Below are 27,237 nucleotides of genomic sequence, written 5' to 3'. Positions count from 1 at the left end.
AAGAAAATTAAATGCAAAGGAGAAACTAGTTACGTTTTCGTTTAACCGCCGCAATAAAAAAGTCATTGGTGTTTTTTATTGGTGTCGCGAGAGATAATTTATTTTCGCTGCTCGTTGAAACGCCAACGTCTTAGAAATTATTCATGCTAGAAGCTGTAGTAAACTAAAAAAAAAATTTGAAATTTTTAAGTTGCTACAATATTATTGATTTATTAAACATATAAAAATGGCTATTTTTTCAAACTTATTTAACTTCTTTTTTAGACAATTTAACTTTTTTATTCGTTTAAACGAAGCTAAATACGCAACATAAGCCTAACATTTCAATTGGTATCTAATTAATGATTTTAACATTTTCTGAAACAAATATTAAATTTTTAGTCTAATAATTATTTTTAGATACGCTTATTTTCAAAAATATTAAAACCTGATATGAATTGGTTAAATAGTATTTTATATATTTAAAAGTTGAGGCTTTAAACTTGTACTCAGTCTTTTACCTTAAAAGCAGTAAAACAAAAATCTATCAGTTTTCAACTAATTGTGGATTAGAATTTTTTATTAGAATAACTTAAAAATTTTTCTGATAGAAGTACATCGAATTTTTATAATAACAAAATGGAAACCATGGAAATAATTCAAATTTTACAAATTTTAGCGAACACTTCAACTACAAAGCATAAAAACGAAAGTAGGCAAGTATGAAAAAATTGCATATTTTAACTTTAAAAATTATTGCTTGCTATGTTAATAAACTTTTAATGTATAATTTAAGGGTTTTTTTAAGATTAATTTAAATAACTTGCTGCTTTAACTTTAGTTGTTAAACTACACAATATACAAACTTTTTAGTGAATTAATATTTATTGGGGCAAGAAAATAATTGAAAATCCTCGCTTAAATAGCTGCAAATGCGTCAGTTTGCAAACATACTGAGGGCTTCCTATAATGAGGGCAAGTGAAAAACTCGAGGGTCAATAATGCAGCGATGTTTGCGACGGCAGGAAATGGTAGTGTCAAGCAAAAAGATAAATTGCCGTTTCACTTCGACGTCAATTACAAAAGCGTTCGAGCTTTTTTTTACCTGTGGTTGAAGTTAGTGCTATGTAGTTAATGATAAAAAAGCAATAAGTTGTTTTTGTTAAAGTTTGTATTAATTTAACCCTTTTTAACCCCGTTTAAAAAGGTTGTTTATAAATTCATTTGTAATTTTCAAAGTTAATTTAGCTACAACTTTTGGTTTGCGTTCAGTAAAAATAAACCACTTTTTTTATAAAATTCGCCAGATGTAACGAAATCAGCCTGCAGAGAATTTATAGTATAATTATTTTTATGAGGAGAAATTTATTTAAAGATAGATGGACCGCTTATACTAATTTTAAAACAAACTTAAGAGATTTACTGAATAACCTTGTAAATAGTTTAATATAGTTTTAAGAGCCGAGTTATAATTAAACCGCAAACATATAACAGAAAGGCCATTAGTAGAATAAATTACAATTCCCAAAAGATTTTTGGTTTACTTTGTTTAAAGTTTACTTCGGTTTAAATTTCAAATTACTGCCTTATAAGTATCCGTGCTCATTAAGCAGTTTGACTTTGTTAAACAATTTTTTAAACTTGTTTCGTTGTAAGATGATTTTTGTATATAATTAGTAATTGATTTCTGCACCACCGTTGACATTATTACTTTCTTCATTTAATCTAATTTTAAAGTCTAAGTAGATTGAATAATCTTTAAACTTCACTAGCATAAAAAAAATTAACTTCAGTTTTTTATTAGTTTTATCTAAAAAAAAGTTATACAAATAAATAGTTTTTTAATTGTTTTATAACTTTTAAGTTCAAAACAAAAAAAGAATACAAACTATATAAGACAAGAAAAAAGCAAGATGTAAATTTTTATTGTAAGAACAATATCAATAAAGTTTGCTTTATAACAAAATTTGAAGTAGTTAACCTAATCTTAATTTTAAAGAAATAAAGGAACACTTTTACACTTATTATTTTATGCAAATTTTCCTTAAAAATAGTTTATTGCAATCTTAGTAAAAAAAGTATTCTCAAGTTCTAAATAAACTTTAGAGTTTTATTAGGCGTTTCTACTGAAAACAATTGTTGTGTGTTGCAATTTATATATTGTATCTAAACACAAATACGCATAAATTTTATTATAAATAATACTCATACCAAAAATTTTTCTTCAAAAGTTAAAACAATAGTTTTAGTAGTACATAAAGTTTTAAGGCTAAAAAAAATTAAAATTTAAATAAAATTTCTAACAAAATTTATTCGTAAAAGACTGCTTTGTTTTCAAATATTGGAAGCTTAGAACATTTTAAATATATTAAGTTAAGCTAATTATTTATTGATATATTATTTAACGAAAGTAGAAAGTTATGTTATTGCAAAATCTTAGCTTATTTTTGAAAATCAGCCATTAGTACAAAAATATAGTTTTTTAGTCCTTTGAAATAAAACCTCATACAAACTTCAGACTTATAATTTTATTTTTTGCACATAGAAAAACCAAAAGTTGTCGATCTTGTAATAAAAAAAAAAGTTGATAAACTTGTATATTTTTTTTTACAAATATGCTTTTACTCAGAAAAAATAGAACAAAGAGCACAAACTGCCTTTAAAAACTTCAGAAAAAAGACTATCAGTCAAAAAAATTCCTTTGCTAATTTGAGATGTGACAAAAAGTTACTGAAAAATATTTTATTAAAAACCTCAAAAAATAAAAAAATGGTAAACTTTAGAAGCGCCGTGTAAGCAAATAGAGACGTTAAATTAAAGTTTGCACAGTAATCAAGTTTCAATCTCGGGTTTTACCCTGAATCGTTAAGAGGTGAGGAAGATGAATGGTGAGCTTCGAGGATGAATAAGTACGACCCCAAGTGACGGTGAACGGAGGAAATGAGGGTGTGAGCGTGACCCAGTTTCATTTGCAACCTGCTCAAGCACGAGTCCTCACGAATTAACGGGAGGGAATGTCCATTGATTCCGTTGTCAAGGAATATCTGTTGTCATGGTTACAATTGCATATTTTTGTTTCGTGTTGTAGAACAAACAACAACTTTAAAACTTTAATCTAAACAAGATAAAAGTCGTTATACTTATGAAATTTTAATTTTAAGTAAAAATATTTTTGACTACGTTAAAATTTAATTTTACATACTGTTAAGAAGTTTTAAAGCAAAATGGTGTATTTAGAAAAAAATGTTTTTAACTTACTTGTTTATATTGCCCTAAATTGATTTCATCCAAATACTGACCAACTCTTTCACAACTCCATTTGCTCATTTCATCAGAATTTTTCAATATCGTTTCCATGGTATCTTTGTCAGCAGACATGAAAGATGTCCTGTTGTTAGTCTCACCCAACAATGAAGCGTTTTTTGTTGAAGTGTGAGACACAGGTTCAGTTTTATGATGTGTTTTATCGGTCTGAAGGTTAATGTTCTTAAAAGAAGCATCTTGTAAAGAGGAATTTCTGTATAATAAAACAAATTTAGTTAATTTCAAATACATAAATTTATATCTTACGTACTATAAACTTACAAGTCAAATAGTGAACGAGAAATTCTTGGCTTTTTTGTTGGTTCTTTAAGTTTTCTGAAAATAAAAATTTTAGAGTTTTGTTTCACAAAAACAATATTTTTTACACATTACTGCAGAAAAAAATTAATTTTAACCACATCAGGTTTACCAACTCAAAGTTTTATAAATGTTTTTAACTAAATGATACGAAGTATGCATTTTTATTTTGTTGTACTTTATCTGTAATAATGTTTAACTATATACCTAAATGAATTGTACAAAAAATACTTACATAGGGACGCTACTTGGTCTTTTTACGTTCTTCTGTATTGATTTTTTAACAACACCTTCATTTTTCTCGTTTGATTTGCTAAAATAAAAACTAAATATTTAAACCTGAAAAGTATTACGTTGTTTGCTTTAACAGTTATATTAAAGATAAAATTGAGTATATGTTTTTTAGCTTTTTAGTTAAATTTTAAGCCGTATCAGTTGATACTAATCATGCTTTAAATTTATGTATTTTTATAATTTTTATAAAAACTAAGATTATTTTAATAAATATAATCAATTCTTGCAGCTTCTTATATTATTTTTAATGCTTATAGAAATATTAAATTTAGTTAAAAATGAAGTTTTTAAAACTACATAACTGTTTACTTTTCTGAAATTTCGTAATGGTCTTTCACATTATTCAAGTTAGTTTTCTGACATAATTCAAAAGATTTTAATTCTTCTGATTGTCTTTTTTCTTGTTCTACTTGAGAATTGCAATTTATTTTAATATTTTCAAGTAAATTTGGCGCCAATTGTCCGAATGCAGCTGCCATGTTCTTTACAAGATTCGAATGGTCTAGCACCAATCTGTAAAAAAATTGCTAATTAAAGAAAGCAATATAAGTATAAAAAAATACTTAATGTTTAAACAAAGGATCTCGTTGTTAGAGAACATGACTTATTTTTTTTAGCTAAAAATGTAACTCTAAATTACATATAAGTATATATACATAAACAATTGTTTTTAGGCTCATAGTGGTTTTCTATTAAAAAACTTAAATTGATTACAAATTAGTCCGCTCAAATAATATCTATTTAAATTTAGTAAAGTAGTAAATTGAAGTTTTTAAAATATTTATTTAGCAGTATATTTGGACAACATATGTGTAACAAAAATGAAAAAACTTTTTATAGATTGTAAAAATATAATTAAAAATTTTACCTAGGTAAGTTAATGCTGTTATCAGTATACATCTAAGTATCAGCAAATTGCCTACTTAAATATGCAGTATTACAAACCGTCTGTCTATTGTTGATCATTTCAAAAAAATCCTACTTAGAACTTTTAAAACAAAAAAATTTAACTTACTTTTTGATAACAGCTTTTTGCAGAGCAAACTAAGTTGGCTTCAATAAAAACTTAAATAGAGTTGTTAAGTAAAAAGTCTACTTCTACAAATTAGGACACAAATAAATTTAAATTAAAAATAAAAAGACTTTACTTTAGACAATTCGCTGTCATTTTAAAGGGTAACTGTGAGCAATTTTACAAATAATAAAGTTTAAAAAAAATAACTTACTTTTTATTTTCGAAGTTGATTGAATTTTCGTGTAAATTCTGCAGAAAGTCTAAAAAAATATGTGTACTTTAGTATCGTAAATTCGTTATGCAATTATAGTTGGTCAAATATTTTGTTTTTATTGTAGTGCTAAAATATATGCAGCTTTTGAAATTATTCATTACTTATTTTGTGTGTTCAAATACATGAAAAACTATTATCTCAAAAAACAAACCGTTTTCAATTTTTGATTTCTTGTTAACAGCTGGATGTAACTCGTTTGCTTCTTCATTTAACTGATTCTGCAAAAAAAAGTTATAATTTGGTAAAAAAATGTATGTATATATTTTTTTCTCTATCTAACAAACTCCTAACCTGATTTTGTTCAACATTGTGTGATCTTTTTCTAGAAGCTGTATCTCCGTTTGCTGCAGGACTTTTATCTTTTTTATCATTCAAACATGGAGATTTTCGTTGCATTTGTGACGGAGAAGCTCTGAATAAAAACTCTATTATTATAGACATACCCCTCAACTTCAATACCGTGAAACTTTATCTACATTATTTTGTTGTTCATATTTTAAAGTTATAGTTACTTTTATTGCATTTATTTCAGGGAAAAAAGACATAACAAATGTATAAATTGAATTACACAGTGATAAAGAAGGTATATAGATCGGAAAGAGTAAAATATTATTTAAATTAAAAAATGATCAACAAACATTTTTCTAGACGGCAGAACGCAAGTGAAAGCGGAATTTCTCGTCGCTGATTCGCTGATTTTGGCTAGCAACGGCGAGTTGTCGAAACCCATCAGAGAAGAGCTGGGCAGGTTGCTTGGCAACGAAACCAAAGGTTGCCATGCAGTGACGTCATCAAGATCTTCCCGCTGGTTGTTGATGGTGGAATGAAAAATATGGCTTATTTTATTTGGCACTTCACCTTCAGCAGAACTTGTCTGTTTGATATTTTTGCTTACTTTTAAAGTTTTAGAAAATAAATCTATATCATATATTGATCAATTAAAAAGTTTAAAATGTTAATCAGTCTTATTTGACCCTTGGTGCTGTTAAGTAAATTCCTTAGTTTTTTAATAATTTTTTTATCTTTTTTTTATTCCTATGGAAAGCACTGTCCTTTTGTTACTTTTTTATAAGACAAAACTTATGCTAGTAACAATTTATCATATAACGTTAATAAAAAACATTGCAGTTTGAGATAGATACCACGGAAATAGTCTCACCACATGCTGTTGAGCGAAAAAAGCGATGTTCTTCAGACACCATTCACACTCGCATTCGTTCTGATGATGAATGATAACCGATTTTGACATGAGAGCTTTCAGACTCTTCCCGTGATGTCTGATGCTCCTCTTCCAATCCTTGGCAGTCTCCCTCCCGCTTATCGCTTGGAACTCGTTGGGGTGCATCCAGCTTTGCTTGCCCCCCAGCTCATACAGAATTGATTTACCTATAGAGTTTAAATAAGTTGAGTTAAAAATTAAATTTTGAATAATGTTTAAAGCTACTTATTTTCTTTGTAATAAAACATTTTAAAAATTTATGTGAAAAATTTTCTTTTAATTAAATCATTTAATTAAACGAATAAAACATAAAACAAATAAATACAGTAATACCATTAAACTTCGCTCTGCTTTGTTTAGTTTAAAAAGCTAATGCAAAAAACAGATAGAGACGGCACGACTTCGAGAAAATAACAACTTAAACATAAAAAGAAAAATTATCTAAAAAAGACACGAGCGGCCGGATTGAATGGAATTTCACGTTCTGGTCAAACAAACGAAAAAAACGAGGCGAAGCATAAGGAATAGGGTTACGAAAAGGTAATTAAGTTGCAAAGAAATACTTTTGTGCGTAAGTAGCTAGTATGTTTTGCGCTCGTGATTTTGTATTGCAATCTGCTTTGCAACCTTTTTAACTGTGAGCTGTTGTCAATTACAATGTATTTTAAGTCAAACATGCTGTTTTTAATTAATTTATGTATTTTAGTTTTAAAGTTCTTTATAGGTTTGGTTTAAACGGACTTTGGGTTTTATTGTTTATTGTTCTTGATAATGTTTTTTCTAAAATTGCGAATATTTTATATTAAATATGTGAATTAAAATACATTGACACAATGTTTATGTATACTTTGACAAATAGATATAACAGCTATTACAAAGATTTCGCACAAATGCATTATTATTTAGAATTCTTCTTTACATGCATTTAGGTAAATTTTGAAAGTCATTACGCTTAGGTTTTGTTTGAAAGAAAAAACAAGTTACTATAACGATTCTTTAACATTTTTTTAGATTAAATTATTTGCTGAACATTACAAGCAGCACAATTTCGTTAAGGACAAAAAAAAAACGATAAAAAAGTTTAAATGATGTATACTTTAAAAAGAAACTACTTTTTTATTTGAAATTAAATATAATTCGCTATAATTGAGCAAGGAAGTTAACTAGATAAGTAAAAAAGTATCCTATACAAATCAATATTTAGCAACTTTAAATATTGAATGTTTATACAAAACTAGAAAAAATATTTAATCTGCTTTAGTTTTATTTTTATAAAAATGTACTGACGAACTTGTCTTTTGACTTTAAATAATAATTTCATAAAAACAAAAATTTGTTTAAACTATTCTTGTTTATAACTTATTACTTATTCATATCTGCATCCAGTAGTAAAATTCAAGTTCAAAATTTAAGATAAACTAAACAAATGTTTATTAACAAAAACCCACCTTTGCTACCCTGGCTAAGTCTTGAAATGTAAAGGAGGGCATTGTTGTCGCCGCATGTCACCTCCAAAAACTCCTCTCCTCCTTCGTCCTTCTTAACTTCCACCTCCGAGCTGCTCACGTGACCTTTCGGCAGGTTCACCGTCCACCTGCAACCCTCTGTTGCCACGTGGTGATGGCAGGTTGACCCTGGTAACCGGTTTTGAAGCCTCATTTTGCTCACTGAATTTTCCATCAAGTCTGCGAATGTTTTTAACTTGCATTTAAACAAATTTTAATTTTAAGTTTAAATAAGTTTACACATTGAAATTTTATCTTTCTATAAATAAACATATGTATTATGTCAGATCAAAATCTTCTTTTTTAAGCTTTATTGCCTGTTTTGGTTTACAGTTTTGTTATCAGACTCTCTTGTAATAATATTAGAAAATGAAAACCTTGAACTATTAATTTTTTGAGTGAGCAGCTAAAATTAATAACAAGCAATGTATGATTATAAATACTCACCGACGACAGTTGCCTTTCAGTTTCAATTAGCTTTCTGAGATAAAAAATACAAAGTGAAAAGGCAAACACTCGCAGGTTGCGATTTAAAATGAAGCTGGAACGGAAAGGGAGCTCGTCAATCGATAAATTAGACACGCAGCCAATAGTGATCTCTAGCAACGCTTCTATCGACGAAGGTTACCATTGGCAACACACAACAACGCATAGAAAAAGCCGAATAAATAAGCTGCAATGATGTGACAAAGAATTAAGAGCGGCGATAAAAATAAGCAGCGACGGCAGCAGATAATCTCGAGTAGAACGAAGCGAATAAACCAAACTAGTTTTCAATGTTTGTAATTCGCTGCTGCCTGTACAAACGAAATCGAATATTTGCGGTGTTAAGTACGGGTGCGATATACAAACGTTGACGGCACTTTGCGAAAAAAAAAGAGAACGCCGCTCGACCCCTTGTGCCAATCAAAACGTTTTTACCCGCCGCTCATTCGCAAAACAACGTTCGCTGTGACGTCACAATAATCTCTGTGTCAAAAGTGCTCGCTTTCGTCACTCAATAGGCTTTCCAGCTTTCTTTGGTACAAAGTGCCGCCCGACAGCTGAGGATCGAACGACGAGAAGCTTTTATTCATTATTTATCGCCGCGCCAAATTTATATTCGTTTCTTTTTGCTGCGGCCGTTTGAAACTCTCTCTCTATCGTGATGTGTGAGGTGAGTGGTGCGAGAATAATTACCGCCGAAATTCGCTAAATGATCGAACGGCAGATAAATAGCCGACTGAGCTCGCCGCGACACTCAGAGCTTTTAGTTGATTTCAGAGACGAGTTCCGTGATTTAACGCTTTTCAAAAATACACATCGCGCGAGACAAGTCGACCTTTCAGTGTTTTAAAAATCTTAGCGAGGTGCAGCTTAGTTAATGGCTGTAGGTAGAGGGTTTTGCAAAACCTTTTAGCAGAGAAAAACTTTTGATATTTTTATGCAGGCTTTTTTGCTTACTCGCAAATTTTTCTGTCATTAATTTTTGTTGTAAGCTTTCTCAGTTTACACATCTAAAAACGTAAAATAAAATAAATAAAAAGATTTATTAGAGGCACAAGAGCTTTCTGACTAGATCAATATAATTAATTATGCTTTACATGTTTTATATTAATCAAATCAAACAAATAATTATTTAAAAAACAAACAAAAAATGCGCATCCATAATCCTCAAACACACAAAAAGTCATCAATATGTTGGCAGTCATCTGCATAGACCTGTGTGCGATTATCGCAAGCAGCTTTTTTGTTTGAGAACCGCCAACTACAAAACAACAAGAATCTTTCTCCCTTTTTCTCTACTGAAATAACTAATCACCTTCTCTATACACCAGCTTACGCAGGGTAGTGTTTTATAGCGCTGAAGATTGGAACAAACAGGAAGGTTAGCGCTAATCCGCGGTGTCAGGACTTGGCACCGAAGTTACTGAAATCAGCTTTATTTAGCATTCAAATCTACTTTGAGCTGCGTAGCACCTAAGCACGTGCGAGTTTGTAGGATTGATAAGTTGAATTTAAATTTGTTGAAACATCAATGCGCTTGTTAAAAGCTCGCGAACCCGTAAAGCTTTGACGAGTGTAAGTTAATATATGTTAACTTCGTTTATATATTCAAGCGCTTAGTGACATTTATATATATTAAAAAACTGATATACTTTCTGCAGCCGTTAATGTCACAAACAAATTCAAGCTGGAGAAAGTTAAAACCATTGCTTGCTTCAATTAATTTTTAAAGAACATAAATAAATTTAACAGCTGCAAAATTTGTTCATCATATGCAAAGTTAATGGCCTTTTTGCAATTTTTTTTTAGAAAATCCAAAATGAATTAAATATATTTTTATAAACCGAATGATAAATATATTTAGAAAACATTATAGTAAATATAAATGAAAACTTTAGTTTCGTATTGGCTTTTTCATCGTGTGCACACTATACAGTTCAACAAAAACTAACTGTTGTTGCTAGGAGTAACGACTCTTATTCCGTTGCTACTAACAGCAGTCGGGGACTGCTGACATTCGGCAACGGAAGTCGGGGATGACAGTTCTGGTGATGACGTCATAGCGGAAGTTGATCTCTGTTGCGTGGAAACCAGCTGATGATGATTGAGCTGGTTGTTGCTGTGTAAAAGATGAGAATCAGAAAGAAAATAAAAATTATAAAAAAAAATCCAAAACGGTGTTATAGTTAATTATTAAACTTATTTGTTGAAAAACTGCAAACTCTTTATTTTGAAGAAAGAAAAAATTAATAAAAAATAATTTTTTTATTGTTATTAAGTAAAAAATCAAGTTAAGTTAATGCAAGTGACAGTTAGTTTTTTGTATTAAAAGCTGATAAAAACACGCTTTATTCTAATTATAGTTTTAGTAATTTATAATTTTACCGTGAAAACGTTGTGTTGTCGAACATTGGCATATTAAGAAATGGCAACAAATTTTCATGCTTCTTGTTCAAGTTCATCAGGTTTAAAACTTGTAACCTGAAAGTGTTCAGTTTTTTGAAGCAATAACAAACTTAAAATCTGCTTGGGAAATGTTGTAAACTTTCATTTATGAAAAAATCAGTTCGTTGGAACGGTTGGAAAAGAACAAAAATCAAATTTATTGTTTTAAAGATGTTTTCGCTTGCAAAATATTCAAATACTAAGCAACAACAGATAGAAACACAAATTAAATAAAGAGAAGTTTTTGACACTGTTTTGAGTACATAAATTAAACGAAAGAGAACTTTGTTTTGCAAACAGCGAACCGGTAGTACAATCTAATTTTACATTCAATATTTTTGTTGTTACAACTAAACAAGTCAGCAGTTTGCCATAGCAACCAGCCACACACGCGGCAGTAAAAACACATCCGACGAGCCAACCACGTCGCCATGTAAACAAGCTCCTTAGCAACGGTTGCCAAGTTGCGAGCTGCAATGAAGCAGATAAACGCTTGTGGTCTCTCGCATGGTAACCAAGGTGGCATGGTTGCTTGGCAACCGGGTCGTCCCGCTTTCAGCACTTTCGCACTTTTAATTGACCAGCTTCGACGAAAATCACCGACGTCTGCGAAGGCGGTTTTAAGCTTCCTACAGACGCGGTAAAGTAAACCATATGTCTATAGTTAAAACTTTTTTCTCAAGGAGAAGCTTTTTGATGGGTTTTCGAGGTTTAGTATTTTATAGTCTTTAGCAGTTTTATTTTGAAAGACACAACTTTATCAGGTAATGTTACTTTGAAGTTTTTAAGTTTAATATTGTCTTAAAAAAGTTAAAGTATAGTTACTAGTAATTTATATTATTTTTTAAATAAAGTTTGTGCCCGATTGAGTTAATCAATTCTAACTTTTTTCCAGATAAGTACAAATGCCTGTAGTAAATTTTATGATTGTTGATAAGTTTATATGTTTGTCTTTTGACCTGTAATATTAGAGTATAAATATATTTTAAGAGCTACCACACAACAAAGCTAAACAATAAAACTTATTTTAAAGCAAACACTTCTTTATTAAAAAAAATAGTACAATTTTTCGAAGTTTTAAAGGATTACAGGCAACGTAATTTTTAATAGGTATTTTAAGCAGTTGATATAAAGATATTACTAAGTTTTTGTTTTACTTAGTTATAGAATAATTTGTTTAAATACTCACCAGTTAAACTGATTTGGGCCTCCTAATTGTAGCGGGTCGAACCCGGAAAGTTCTTCACCTTTTTGCTGCTTAGCCCCATTCATCCAACCAAAATTAGAGGGAATTTGCGGAAATTCCCCAGGAAACGGGTTACCAGGTAACATGGCTGCCGGGTTGTTAAGCATCCACATACTGGCAAGGTCGGGTTGAGAAAAATAATCCCCGAACTTGGCACCTGATTGGCTTAAAATTGTCGATAAATCAGGAGAAGTACCCGGAACTGCTGAAGAACCCATTTTTAGAATATTTTTATTTAAACTAAAAGTGTTATTTTGTTATTAAATACCTGTAAGTGATTAGTAAGTGTTTGTAATTTAAAAAAGTATTTTTCGCATGCTAAACCTTATTTCTAAAACATAAACTTTATTGTTTACAAAAAAAGCAATCTGCTTAAAATTTAGTTTTATAACAGTTTTTATTATGATTCTCAGTTTTATGCTGTTTCTATCAGAAACAAAAGTACTAATGTCTAATTTACAAACAAGTATTATTTACCAAGAAATTAAAATAATATAAAACAGCTGTTGTTTTGAATTTAACTAGAGTAGTTCATAAATTATAGTAAATTGTAAAATATTTACAAGAAATCGCTTTAAAATTATGTGAAAAAATTTTTGAAAAAGTCTTACATTATTAACAAAAGATATTTCTTTTCCATGTATTATTTTTAACACCTCTAACCTAAACACTACCTAAACAACAACTTTTTCAAAAATTTTAAATGTGAACACTATACTTACGCTTATTTATTGATTAAAAAGGATATATAAAAAATTATACTATGATAATGGGTTTTAAAGTTACTTATTTATTGAAAAACAAAGAATTGTTAATGTATAATTAAAGTTAATTAATTTTAGGAACCTCAGACACTTTTAAAAACAATACCTAATCGCACCCAACCTCTTTTAAAAATATATCTTTGGAAAAATTATAGCCCATTAGACTTGATACAAACGCGCTCCTCTCATCATCTCGTTACCACGGCAACCGATTTCGACCGTGGCGTCGACCTGGGAGGAGGCACCGTGGAAGACAGATTGCGATCAGCTCCGTTGCCTGACAACTGGTTGCCGTGAAGCGGCAACAACTAATTTAATTTCTATTGCGGTTACAAACCTTGGACCTTGGCGAAACAGGCGAAATCGTGTTAGCAGAAGCGCGCTGTGTAAACACCGAAATCGCTTTTCTTTGTTTGTGTGTTTGCGATAAAACACGCAACCGAAAACACACCGAGCGAAATCACCTTCTATTAAAGCTTTTTCTTCTTTAAACCGAAAAAAAAAAACAGCGACGGCCTCTAACGAGCTGACAATTAGCGAGAGAAGAAATTAGCGGCGCGTTGTGTGTGGTAGCTGAAAGCGATTTTAAAATCGCGTGTTATGACGTTAGCGGATAAAGAAGCGAGGTGAAATTAGCAATGTCGGCGACAGATTTGCTTTTTGTTCGGAAACTGAAGTAAAGGCGACAGTTTTCGGCATACCACTTGTCTGTCTCGATTTTTTGGTTCGCCTTCCCAAGTAATTTCGACACGCTGATTGTTTTTTAAATGATTTCTGATGGAATACTGCGTGTAAAAAGTGAAAGAAATGCTTGCCACCAGCTAATAAGAACTCAAAAACTTAATTTTTTGTTAGAAAAGTAGTAGTTTTTATAAGTAGACTATTCAATAATGTATTAGCTAGAATTAAAACAATTAAATGTTAAGCAAAAATAAGAATCTGCTTGCTCTATGAGCATTTTTAAAAGCTTTTACAAAGCGCAAGGAAAAAAAAAGTTATCAAAGAAATCCGTATGGCTTCTACTAGCATGCAAGTGGCCATCAGAGACTATGACTTTATGTAAGCCAACTTCCAAACACAAAATAAAATAACAAAGTTTCTATGCTGCCAGAAAAACGAGAGTTCTAAATGGTTGATAATTCGGCGTCCCTAACTAGCGGCATGTGAGGAGCTACCTTCACTTGGAAGCCATAAAGAGAAGAGTTCAAAATAAGTCGATTCTTCACCCATCATTCAAATAAAACTTGCCCTCACCTAATTTCGCTGCTTCTTATCTCGCTGAGATTATCCCCTTCGTTTTGTTCTTTCGCAAACTTCTGTCACTCATAAAAATAAGGAAAAGGCATCTAGCTGCTGAGATAACTTCACTTTGTGCGACGGCACAACGCTTTAAAAGGGGGCGGTTTTGAAGGGTCTCTAATGAAATCTCGCTGGTGTTCTGGATGTGTTGTGTAATTTCGTTGAGATTTTTGAATAGCCCGCAGTTAAACAATCCTTTAAATGTTTTTACGGCGTCGCGAAAGAAAGCAACTTTTTTCCTCCTTAGTTTTTACGCATACTTTTGTTTATTAAGTCTATTTATTCGCTACTAAGTTTGTTCGACGCATAATTAATTTAATACTTTTGTTTGTCTACAAGTCAAAATTGCTGTATTCAAGTTGTAGAAAATAAATGACAACACATTATAAAGGTGTTACATCAGGACTTCAAAGTAAAACTATTATAAAAATTCAATGTTTTAAAGAGTTAATTTTATTTAAAAAAAATTATACAAAAAGATGTCAACTAATTTTGTTGTTAATAAAATTAAATTTTAAAACTTATTTAACAAATTGTTTGCTACATAAGGTCTAATTGTTTACTGTTTTAGTTTTATTTGCTTCTAACAGTTTAAATAAAAACATTTATTTCGTAGATAAGAGTAGCTAATATTCATATTTAGGACAAATCGATTATTAATAGTTTACTGTATAGTAATTAATCTAAAACAATTTCAGTATAAAAAACTATTACTTTTAATCCATAAAAATCTTTTCCAAATCAAATTAGTTGTTTCGTTTTCATTTAATTGATGTTAAAAAATAGTTTAAAAATTTTAAGTCTCGTTCTTTAAAGTACTTACAAAAACTGTAAAAACAATATCAAAAAACTTTAACTACTTATTTTAAGTTTTTTTTCATTCTATCTAAAAAATAAAAAATTAGTTGATCGAATTAACTTAACAAATCTAAACCTAAACTTTCAAACAACAATAAACATATAACAATAAATAACTAAACAATATGTTTCAAATAAAAGTTTTTCAAACCAGCAAACAGCTCATTAACCATGTACAAAAACAGAATCTCGATATTCAAAACTTCGACAAGCTTCCAAAGCTGCCGTCTCGCTTTACTTCTGCTACAAAATAAAAAGCTTCTGCTCGTCGACTTGCCGTCGAATGCACTTCTTTCCGTCGCCTCTCTCCGCGTCGTCGCCGCTCAGCAAATTTTAATCGCCACCGCTGTTGCTCGAAAGTGAAAAAAGAGAGAGGAGACGAAGCATCAGATCACACACGACCCTCTAAACTATAATTGTGAGGGCATAGGAAGCAATAACCTCGCTGTGCGAGGAAAAACACCGCGCTAGTGTTGGGAGAATGTGAGCTTTTATTAGATTCGTTGTTTTGCTTTCGGCCGACGTCGCTGGTTTTCGGTAAGTACTTTTTCTTGGTAACTTGCTATTTTTCGGAAAACGAAAAAGTCTGCTGTAAAATGTCTAGTTTCTAAGTCTTAAAAGTATTAAGATGGATCTTTAATTCAAAAGGGTTATTAAAATACATTTAAGTATTAATTTTTGTTTTCTCCTTTTCGTTTAATTTTTTCTTAATGAGCTTGTTAAAGTTATACATAGTAATACAAAATCATCGAAAAAAAAAACAGCTCATATTGTAAACGAACAAAAAACAGCGTTGCGAAAAATTTCACTGCTTTCACCGTTTAGCCATCTGCTTGTGACGTCACAATGCTCACCGAGCTCTAATTTTTTTTCGGTGGAAAACAGCAACCAATCACGAGCTCGTGGAAAAATATCATAAATCAAAATGAAGCCTCACTAAAATTTTCCGTTCATATTTTTAAAATATTTCCTGTGGGAGGCATAAACCGCTAACCTGTGCAGTGCATTTAGTTACATGCTGATGTGCTGATTGTTATTAACGCTTCAAAGTTCGCTGAATATAATGTTGCAAAGCTCGGTGGTAATTAAACCGCAAGGTCGTTCAGTTTCGCTTTCAGTCAATAAATCGAACTGAAATTCGCGTGTAATAGAGAGAGTTGCAGTGTAAGGAGGCCATTGGAAAATCGAGTTACGATTCCCTCACGGTCGTTCTGGTTAATAAATGTTTTAATGCGTGCTTCGGTTCCTAGATACTTCAGTTTTAATATTTCATTAGCTGCTTGAAGCGGCTTGACTTTGTTGGAATGAGTTTTGAGCTTCTGTGAGTTTTATTTCTTTTATAGATTCACTATCTCGACACTGACTCCTTTATTAGCAGACTGAAATTTTTGCAAATGTTTGGATAAGTAACTTATTAGTTGTGTTGTATAGGTTTTTAAATATTTTTTTTAAGATTTGAGGGATGTTACTATGCTACATTGATAATTAAAAGAGCATTTTATCACATTCAACTTTGCATTAGCTGTTTAAAGTTTCCAAGAAAATATATACATGCAATAATGTGGAAAACTTGAGTTTTAGTATAAATAGTACAAGTTTTAGTACTTTAGCATTTAAAACTGTTAAGGTTTTATAATTAACGTACAGTAATAACTTTGTATGAAAAAAATAACAATTAATAATAAAATTATATCGAAAAATTCTTTTTTGTATAGCTACGAAAAGTAATATTTATTTGAAAAATATTTTAGCTCAGTAAAATCTTTTTGTAATGTTCTATAGTTATTGTGTTTCAAAAACAAATAATATTTATAAATTGAGTTTTGTTTTCCATATTAAAGTGAACTATTAATATAAAACTTTTTAAAAGAAAAGATTTTTAATCGTTGGAACTCAGTTTTACAGTCAATAATTAAATAATGCACATTTTTTTAGTTTTAACCGTAAAGGGCAGTGATAACTAAACTTACTAAAAAAATTGTATAACTTATTTATTACCAATACAAAACATTTTGCTTAGAATTGAGCTTATAAATTTTTATTTTCACTAAAACTACTACTAATATTGATAAATAATATTTATACTAGTTGAATAGTCGAGATTTAATAAAAACATTTTTTAAATTAATATAAATATAACATTAACCTATCTGAGACTAAAAGATTCTTGAAAGCTGTATATCAAGTAAAATTGCTCACTAAAAAAAAACACTCAGACGAACTATATAAACTTTCATTCTACTAAGATTTCATTCATAGTAATATAATTTGAAGTACACAATTATAAATACGCTTAAAGTTTGTAATTGTTATATTTACACTATTTTAGATATTCTAATGTATTGCAACGTTAATTTTGTTGTAAATTATCTACTTCAAATTTTAAGCAAAGACAAAAAAATCTTTGATAAAGTTCCTTAAACACAATACACAATTTTCTTTTTGTAGTAAGTAAGGTTATACTCCCATACAATAAAAAGTTTGATCAGTTTACACGGGTTTTGTAACTGTACTTTCTACACTAGTAAACGGCAGAATGGATATCACTAAACCTATTATTTTGTATTTTACTACCACATTTCAAATGCGTCATTGATGTTTAATTAAAATTGCCTACATTTGAAATATTTTACACTACAATTTTTTTTTCTGTAATTTTTATAAGACGAACTGCACAAAACTGAAATTTTTATCAACCTAGTTTGGTAAAACAATTTTGATCGAAACACAAAGCGAATATAGTTATTTATGTTAATTTTTAGAGCATAGTATGCCATTAAAAAACATTAGTCATTTTAGGGTAATTTAAAAGAAATTTAACTGAACTATTTAAAAAAAAACTTTTTCAGTTAAATCTAGAAAATTTTATCTTAAAAATTCAGTACACATTACTTATGTGTTTCTTAGACAATAATATTTAGTTGAATTGTATAGCTAAGCTTGCAAAAAATCTTCAACTATAAAACTTACTTTAATTAATCGTTTTAAAAAAATACCTAATAAAATTTGATCACAAAGTAAATTTTACAAAAGACTTACGTATATAATACTTTTAGTGACATAAAATTTTGTTTTAAATTTCAGTACAAAGCACTCAGTACTTAGCATGAACTCCATACGTAAGCAACTCTTACATTTTGATTTAAAAGCACATTTACTTATTTTTTTACAACAGTATCACTATATATTTAATAAGTAATCAATAGTTCGTTTTAGCGTATTCATATTATTAAGAAAAATTGTATAAAAAAACTTTTTTATACTTTTTGTTATTAATGCCGATTATAACAATGTTAAAATAAATTAAGCTCAATAACAAAACTTATGGGATTTAATGAATATCACTCGAGGACCTTTTATTTTATACGTGAGAATAAAATATTTTAATTAGTTTAAACGATATTCGATAAGTTACAAAATATTCTTTATATTACAAATTTTAGTATAACTATCGTAACTTAAGTTTTATTTAGTGGACTTTTACAACTTGCTAAGAACGTCATTACAAGCACATAGTACATACTTTAAAGTTTAAAGAAGAAGTTTGAAAATAATACAATTTTTTTTATTCAAAAAATGGTAAACTTAAAACATTATTGTATGATTTTAATTTTGTTTTCATATATGTATATATATATATATGCATACAGATAAAGTATAACAAGTTTAATTTCGAAACAAAGTAAAATTAATGTAAAACAGATTAATAAGCTTAATAATCTCTTTGGTACGAAAAAATTTTTATTTTTATAATGCATTCTAAAATAAACAAAGACAAAAAAAAATAGTTTCTTTTCAAATTTAAATTTTTAAATGTAATACTAAAAGTATGTTTACCGAAAATAGTTTTATATCTCGGCACTAATAATTTTAAATGTAGTGTAAAATAAAAACAATCAGTTTTGTTTAACAATAATGTCGGTGAGCTTCACAAAATAAGCTACACGATCAGCTCTTTTAAAGTTATTTCTTCTTGTTGACAATATCTAGTATTTTTTTTTGCCTACTACGAAAATACAGATAGTTTTACAACCTTACTTGTCACATGGGAGATACATCATTTTTTGCTTTTTTTTGGGATTAACCTTGTTCAATAATTACTTGACCGGAAAGGCGCTGCTTAGCAATTGTTGCTACGCAGTAATTCGTCAACGGTGTTTTAATCGCGTTGTACTTTACGAGATTATTTAGTTATCCTATATTGTTACATCAATAAAAACATTTAATCGCTTCATCTATACGCAGTGCATCTTCTAGAAAATTATTTTTTACTTTTTAAAAACGAAATATGAAAAAAAGTTTTACTGGAGATAAAACTCAGTAAAAAAAAGATCAAAAACTGATTTTTAAATAAAAAATTTAAACTATAATTTTGTTTCTTTAAAAATTATATCAATTTTTATGGTTTAAAAAAGAACAAAAAACCGTCGATGTTTGTTGATTGCTTGCGCGTTTGTATAAGCAGCAGCGAAATAAATTAAAGCTATTTTTTATGGATTTTATTTTTCAACTTGACCCTTTCGCCGTTTCTACGGTTAACGGATTATATTCTTCAATTACATAGCTACTAACTAGTTGATTAAGGTCACCATTGGTTGCGTGTCTAATTTATCGATTGACGGACGAGCTTCCTTTTAAATCGCAACGAGTGTTTTGCCTTTTCTCGTGGAATACGTTGTATTTTAGTTCATTTTATCGAAATATTTTACTTATATTCAAATGTCAGATGGTCAACATATGATTAGCTTTACTTTAAGAAAAATAACTTACTAAACCTGATTTGAAAAATTTGTTGAATTGAACATGTTATGAAAGTTATTTATAAAAAAAAAGTAGTTTGTTCTGAATCATTTTTATACCTATTTAATATATACACTTTTTAAATGTTAATTACGACAATGTTGTTTGTATAAAAATATAATTTTTAATTAAAAATAATTTATTTAAGTGTATTGTTTCATTTAGAGTAGCGGTCAAAAACAGAAAAAAAAAAGAAACATAAATACGCAAAATTGACATAGTTAAAGTAAAATAATTTATTTTCAAGTTTGTTAATGGATTACTAGTTTTCATGTAACTTTTAAGCTTGCTAAAGCTTGTTAGAGACGATCAAAACGGTTTGTTTATTGGATCATGTGTACAATTAAATTCGTTATTTCAAACTTTTCCTTTAAACAAGTTACTTAAAAAAAACCATCTTTACTTTTTGCTGAACAAAGCTCATTTTTAAATAATGGTAGACCACCATTAAAAAAGTACGAAAAGTCTTTTTTTACAACACACGTGTACATTAAAGTTTTTTAATTTTGATTTTGAACCATCTTTAAGGTTTTAGAAGTTTTTCTAGGCAACTGTCCGTACATTTTTGTTTCTTGTACTAACTTATCAACGCTACAAAGTCAAAGGCCGAGCCATTCTTTCTCGTGGGTAAAACGGGTAAAATTGAAAACACGCCTTTCAAAATTGAAAGCTAATTGCTAAAAATTCGGGTTCTTATCTGATTTTTTTGTAAAAAATCGTACGAATTATTGGCAACAATTAGCATTTGTCAGCTGTTCTCAATCGTTTTCAGTTGCGAAAGACTTTAAAAGAAAATTAATCGAAGAAACTGGCCGAATAATCTAATTAAACTTTTCAGTTAAACGACGATGGCGGGACAACCGAGGCAAACTTGGCGCGATTTTAAAGTACTGCGAGTTTTGCGAGTCTTGCAGTAAATTCTACTTTAAAGTGTCACAACATACAAGAGCAGCTGGTGTATAGTCGGAGTGTCAACATTTTTTTATTCTTAAATCCTTAAGTATGAAACAGTGTTTACAGTTTTTTTTTTTTAACACTAAAGCAAGCTTTTTAGATAAGTACTTTGGGAAAAAAAGGTTATAATTTTAGCAATGTTGTTTTTATAAAGTTTTAAATAAAAAAGCTGTTAAATATTATAATATTATGTGATATTTTATAAATTGGTAGTCGTTACAACAATATTAACAACTACCTAACTACTTAGAAAAACTACCGTTTCTATCAATTTTTTTAGATTAAACTTTTAATTCTTAAACGTATTAAATAATTGCAAATAACTGTTTATTTAACCTGCAAAACGGTATATGTATAGTTTAAACATGTCTTTTAAGCTAAAAGGAAAATTACAAAAACTACTCAATTAATAAAAATACAAAAATAAGCTTAATAAATGTAAGATAAATTTATACTTATACTAAAATTTAAGTTTTAAGTTATTAAAATCATAAGAATAGTCAAATATCTATAAAACAACGCAAAACAAATTCCGAGTTTAATTATATTTTAACAAAACGAAACCACAGTAAAGCTAATTAAACCAGTTATAAAGCAGATTGGCACTAAAAACTAAACTAAAGTTTATATGTAAATTAAGCCTGAACTATTCCACAGAAATTTTGATGTTTATTTTTCTATAGTTAGGCAAAGTTAAACCTAAATAAACAAAGTTATTAAAACTTGCAGTAAATAGCCTAATAATTTATTACTATTGTCAAGCATACCTAATGTTTTGTTTAAAACCCATTGAAGGGTTTAATTTTTTTTCATTATTTTATTAGTTTTGTTGTTTATTTTTATCGTCAAGCATTTATAAAGCATTTTTTAATAAAACCTATTATACTGTTTTTGTTAATTTTTTCTTTAGTTTCATTTCATTATCTTCAACAGTCTAGAAATTTCTAATGTATCTTTTTTTTCCTTTGAAGCAGTCACAAGAAGTTGACAAATTTTGAGTTTGCAGTAAATATTTTTGCGGCTTACTAAATGTCGATACTAGCTAGAAAGATTTTTAAACCAGCATTAACTAACCGAAAAATATTCTCCACTTTTTACATTAAGAATTACGGGTATAAATCGTTACACATTAACAACCCGCAATAAGCAGCCGTTTTTCGTTACTTTTTCTTGCTTTTTTTCATTTGAAGCGAAAAAGCATACAAGGTTACTAGCTGGTTTACCCTTATACGAGCTACTATGAACTGCTTTAAAGTGTTTTACAACATAGTAAATGCTTAAAGGACTAAATTAATGTTTACACCGTATCATTCTTCATTCAAAAGAAACCATAAGAAGCAACAAAACTAGGTGTAGACTGTAGACACTTTAATTTTTTTGATTGATGGGCAAAAAATTGATTTTGTGTTGAACTCAAGCCTATTTTTCGATGGCTTTTAGTAAGCACCTTAAAATTTTAGAAATTACAAAATATCAACGGTATTTTCTATCAAAGATGGTTTTTTATCTTATTGTCTTCAAGAGATATTGAACTCTAATAAAATTGTGGCCATGTTTTAAAATTCAGCCTTTTTAGTCGCTTTTTGTTTATGTATTTGTAGTAGGAACTGCATTAATATTACATTTAATTATTTTGCTATCAATACCACTTTAAAAACTGTGTAAAAATTTATTTTACCATCTATAGATATGATTTTAATGTATATCTACTAAACCTTATGAGAGCTTTAATGTAGTATTGCGCCAGATAATAAATAAATAATATGAACAAAAATGTTAAGAAAAATTCCTAATGGCAAACAAATACTGAAATACAGACGAAAAGCTTCGCATTGATTTCCGAACACAAAGCTCGAGACTTCGCCGACCTCGAAGGCTTTTACCTCGCCTTTTTATCTGCTTCACATCAGTTGCAAGATGTTTTAAGGTATCACACAGTTTTATTATCATAGCTTGCCACTTTACTGCAGTATAAGAGTTTTAATTTTTATCAAAATTGTATAAAAACATACATAATGATTGAATACCCTTTCTTAATTATAAAAACACTTGTTTATTATTTTTTAAGTTTAGTTTCCGTTTAGCATCGTGACAAGCTAAGTGTTAGCAAGTATAAGCACGTGCTTAAGTCTGTTTTGCTTGCAGCTCGTTCAAAAAGCAACAAAAACAGTTCTTAGAAAAGCCGCGACAGTATCCAATTTAGAATTAGGCCATTCAACTTTTTAATTGCTTTTTGATTGCTTCAAAAAAGGTCATTATATCAAAAGGTCAAAGTAGTCGGTATAAAACTGTTTAATATACTATATACGCTTTTACAACCAATTAACTTAGTCACAATTAGTTTTACATGGCTACAATACCGCTGCTGATTAGTTTCTGTCGCCATAGTTACGAGCTAAGGACCAATTAATCTCCAATAAAATTAAGCAGACAAGCGATGATGACCTTTACCATAGCAACCAAGGTGGTATGGTAACAAGGTTGTCACTTTCGTAGAAGTAAATTGGCTGAATTTCCGGAAAGTTACCGACGTCTACGAGCGGTGACTGATGTCTGAAATTTACCGCTAAATTGTAGGAGGGGCGAAAACGTTTGTAAAGTTATAAAAAAAGTTATCATAATTTTTACTACATTGCTAATATACTTTATTTAACAGTTTAAAACTATTAAAAACTTTAAAGGTTTGTCTGAAAAAAAAATTGCGAAATAAAAATATATAAACTAATTTTTTTTATAAAAAGCCAAAATGTTTGAGAATAAGTAATAAGCAACCTGTTTAGATATTTAGATAAATTTTACCAGTGCTAAATGTATTTTGTGCTTATTGATGTGTATAAATCAACTTGGACTATCCTTGACAATCTATTGTTTCTAAAGATAGTTAGAAAAGCTAAAGCCATTTACATTCTAGTTTTTAGACCATCCATTACATATAAGCACACATATGACTATGTTTACAAGTATTCTACAAAGTTTGAAAAAAAAAGGTAAATTACTGTAAAAGATGAATAATATTCCAAAAATTCAAAAACACCAAAAGATTAAGAAAAAATAAATTTAAGTCAAAGTTTGTTAAGTAAATGAAAAGCATTTTTTTGTGTATTTGACAAAAAAAACCAATAAAAACTATAAAAAGACCTTCTTAAAATAACTCAAAAAAATACGTCCTAAAACTTAAGTGCTGTACACTGCTGTTAATAAGTTACGATATTTCTCTATGTAGAACGGAGTTCACCGTGAATTTGCAAAATAAAGCGTTGTGGAAACAATGGAAGCTAAAAACCACAAAAAAGCTGATTTGCCTCGAAAACTGTTTATTAATCAACAAACAGCTCTTTGGCAGGATAACTTTAATTGTAATGCGTAGTGGCATAAAACGACTGGGGTGGAAATTTGTGTTTGATGTTTTTCAGATAAAAAAGTGAGCTAGAAGTTTTTTTGGTCAGTAAAGATCGGTTTAATTAAATAACAAAATAAGATATACATTTTTTTTTAAATTTAGATTTTTGTATGTCGTTTGTCACTAATACTTTTTGAAACTTAGTTTTTTCCAAGTCTTGACATAGTTAAACACCAAGGTAGCGAAATTTTTTTAATGTCAAAGGCTATAAAAATATGTTTTTTTTTCTAAATTTACGATTTGCTTTCTAACAATTTGTTTCCAAACATTTTTTCTTAGTGGCAAAAATACATTTTAAAAAGTCAAAAAAAGACTTTGAGAAGTAGACCCAAAAACATTCTTATGTATAAAATCTAAACAAAATTTTTCTGTTTAAAACTTAGGAAATTTGAAGTCGTTTGCTTATTACTCAATCATGTCTACTAAATACTCAACAATTTAGTTTAGAAACTAAGTTTTTGCAAAAAATTAGATTCTTTAGAATTTTAGATTACCACTATTAAAACATTTGAAGTTCTAAAAAGTTTATAAACTGGAACTTTTTTGTTTATTAGCAAGCTGACTTTTCACAACACAGAGAAATGAATTGAGATTTGAGATAGAAGTTTCAATGCAAAAGGGAAAACGAATTACGTTTTCGTTTTACCGCCGCAATAAAAAATATTTGGTTATTTTCATCGCCATCGCGGTAGATAGTTTACTTTTCTTACTCGTTTAAATGAAGTCTTAAAGTTATTCATTCAAAAAGCTGCAACAGAGTTCAAAAAAAGTAAAAAAGTCGTTGGTGCTATTTACTGTTGTCGCGAGAGATAATCGACTTTCGCTGCTCGTTGAAATGACGTTTTAAAAAATTAGTCATGAAGTCTGTAAATTTTTTTTTAACAATTTTAGAAGACTTACTAAGGAAATTTTTTGCTTGTCTCATTTAATAAAGAAGTTGCCACTATAGTAATGTTTTATAAAACGGTTTAAAGTATATTATGACTTTAAAAACTATTAATCGCTATATACTTAAAGTTTTTGTTTTTCATGTAAGTTTTTAGTTCATATTTAATAAACAAAAATATTTGAACAATTTTTGAATAAGCTTCTACTTTGATTTATTTCGTTAATTTTCACTTTTTACAAACTTTTAAACGAATTTATATCTACTATTATCAAAATAAATTCTGCCTGATAAACTAGCTGCTAAAGCGTCAATTAACAAACATATTGAGGGCTTCCTACAATGAGAGTAACTAAAAAACTCGAGGGTCAATAATGCAGCGATATTTGCGACGGCAGGAAATGATAATTGATGTCAATCAAAAAGCGAAGATAATTATCCTTTTCACTTCGACATCAATTACAAAAGCGTTTGAAGTTTTTTTATCTGTGATGGCAGTTGATTCGTCGTAGTTAAGGATAGGTATAACAATAACTAATATAGTTCATATAAAATAAAGTTAAAGCTGTACATACAACAAAATAGTTTATAGCGGAAGTTGACTTGTGTTAAGGTTTTCGCATTTACCGAATAACTTCACACTCTTGACATGTCTTCAACATGCGAAGTTTCTCGGCAGGTTACTGTAGTTGTAAATATTATGTAAAATTTTAAAAGTTAGATGAAACTTGAGAGTCGTTTATCAAAATACCACCATGCTGAAGTAAAAAGTTACGAAAGAAGGCTTAGCAATTCAGTTTAATTGCTTAGAGGTCAACAAAAACAACTGCCTTTTTCAGACAACTTTTATTTATTTTTAAACAGAAAAAACAAAATAGTAATTTTAGACTTTGAACTCAAGCATGGTTAAGCAAGTTGTTAAGCAAGGTTATCAACTTTTAAAGAATTAAAAGTTCCTTAAGAAGCTAGTTGATAGCTACTTAAAACAGATAAGTAAAGTTCAAAAAAGCAATAAATAAAATTTTAACTGAATATTATACAAAAAATGTCATAAAATAGAATTAATCTGTTCAACTATATATCCGTAATTTTCCAAATGTTTTCGCTTCACATAACTTTTCACTGTTTCAAAGAGCTTTTTCGTTAAACTAAGCTTGATTTCTAAAATAACTCAACTTTATTTTCACTCTTAGTGCGTATGTTGACCGACTGAATCATTCGATTGCATCAATCTTGTACGCACACAATACATAAATCGATACAAATTAGTAAAACTGAGAAGTTACGCCAGCAAAGCGGTTTTTTCCCAGATTATTTGAGTAGAGCCATTGTTAAATATCGAAGAAAGCTTCTCTTCACCAAAATTAGAAACGGTAGAATATTGGTAGAACCTACCTGGTAGATAGATACTTATAGTTTTTTTAATGAAACATTCTAACAATTGTGATGCTTTTTACTTAGCGAGAAAGTGCTAAGTTTAAGTAAAGTAATCTTAAGTAAAAAACACAATTAAGAATTTGTAAACAAGTACATAGGAAAAATAATACACTTAATTCTTGCTATGTTTTATAACAAAAACAACTTTTTATTAGTGTGTTATTAAACTTTTTAATATAAAAAACTCTTAAATATTAATGATACTTAAAAAATCAGTTTATTCTAAACAAAGTTTTAATGATTTTAAAGAAAAAAATATCATTCTTAAATACATACCATGGAAAAGCAAAAATAGGGTAAAAATATATGTTCTTAAATAAAAGTTTGGTTTTTAAATAATTTGAAGTCCTATTCAAAAACTAAAATAGTGTTTTAAATTTTTTTTTAAAACTAAGGACGTAATACATGTTTATTGATTAATTTGTGTATTTAGTTTAGAACATACTAGTAATTCATGTGTACGTAATTATATAAGAAAGTGTGTTCAAGGTAATGATTTTCTATGCGTAATAGTTATTGTAGATTAAAAGTAAATTTAAATACTCAATTTTAAATTTTGTTTAGTATTGTACTATAATTGATAAATTCAACTAATCAGGACATTAAGCACAAACTTAATTTGAGTTAAATTAATACACTATTCATTACAAAAACCAGCAGTTTATATTAAACAAGTGAAAGACAAAGCTCGTAAAAGTGAAGTCAAAAATGAAGTCAAAGCATGATAAAATTTTATCAGACAAAGTTCCTATCTC

General features: G+C 29.0%; 1 protein-coding gene across 1 annotated transcript; it reads right to left on the bottom strand.

Annotated features, from left to right (window-relative positions):
• Positions 1–2,831: 2,831 nt before the first annotated feature.
• On the bottom strand, positions 2,832–12,302 carry LOC145839938 (uncharacterized). The gene is made up of 14 exons (XM_082947252.1): positions 12,028–12,302; positions 10,779–10,874; positions 10,346–10,512; positions 7,851–8,087; positions 6,343–6,569; positions 5,822–6,057; positions 5,475–5,595; positions 5,335–5,401; positions 5,121–5,169; positions 4,204–4,407; positions 3,836–3,913; positions 3,565–3,618; positions 3,238–3,496; positions 2,832–3,023 (listed from the first exon to the last, which is right to left on the bottom strand). The coding sequence occupies exons 1-14, from the start codon at positions 12,300–12,302 to the stop codon at positions 2,832–2,834; spliced, it is 2,262 nt and encodes a 753-aa protein (XP_082803378.1).
• Between the last annotated feature and the right edge of the window lie 14,935 nt (positions 12,303–27,237).

The sequence above is a fragment of the Thalia democratica genome, chromosome 1, assembly GCF_965202585.1.
Source record: "Thalia democratica chromosome 1, ktThaDemo2.hap1.1, whole genome shotgun sequence".
In the NCBI taxonomy this organism is placed as follows: Eukaryota; Metazoa; Chordata; class Thaliacea; order Salpida; family Salpidae; genus Thalia; species Thalia democratica.
Note: the sequence above shows the minus strand (reverse complement) of the source record. Positions and strands in the feature narration are given on the sequence as shown.

What these genes read in the sequence shown, in the direction of transcription:
- LOC145839938 (XM_082947252.1), bottom strand. Translation starts at nt 12,302, where the DNA reads ATGGGTTCTTCAGCAGTTCCGGGTACTTCTCCTGATTTATCGACAATT. An exon ending in TTTTCGCTCAACAGCATGTG is followed by an intron (nt 6,058 to 6,342) that starts GTGAGACTATTT and finishes AATATCAAACAG; the next exon opens with ACAAGTTCTGCTGAAGGTGA. An exon ending in ATCAACTTCGAAAATAAAAA is followed by an intron (nt 4,408 to 5,120) that starts GTAAGTTATTTT and finishes ATTTTTTTACAG; the next exon opens with ATTGGTGCTAGACCATTCGA.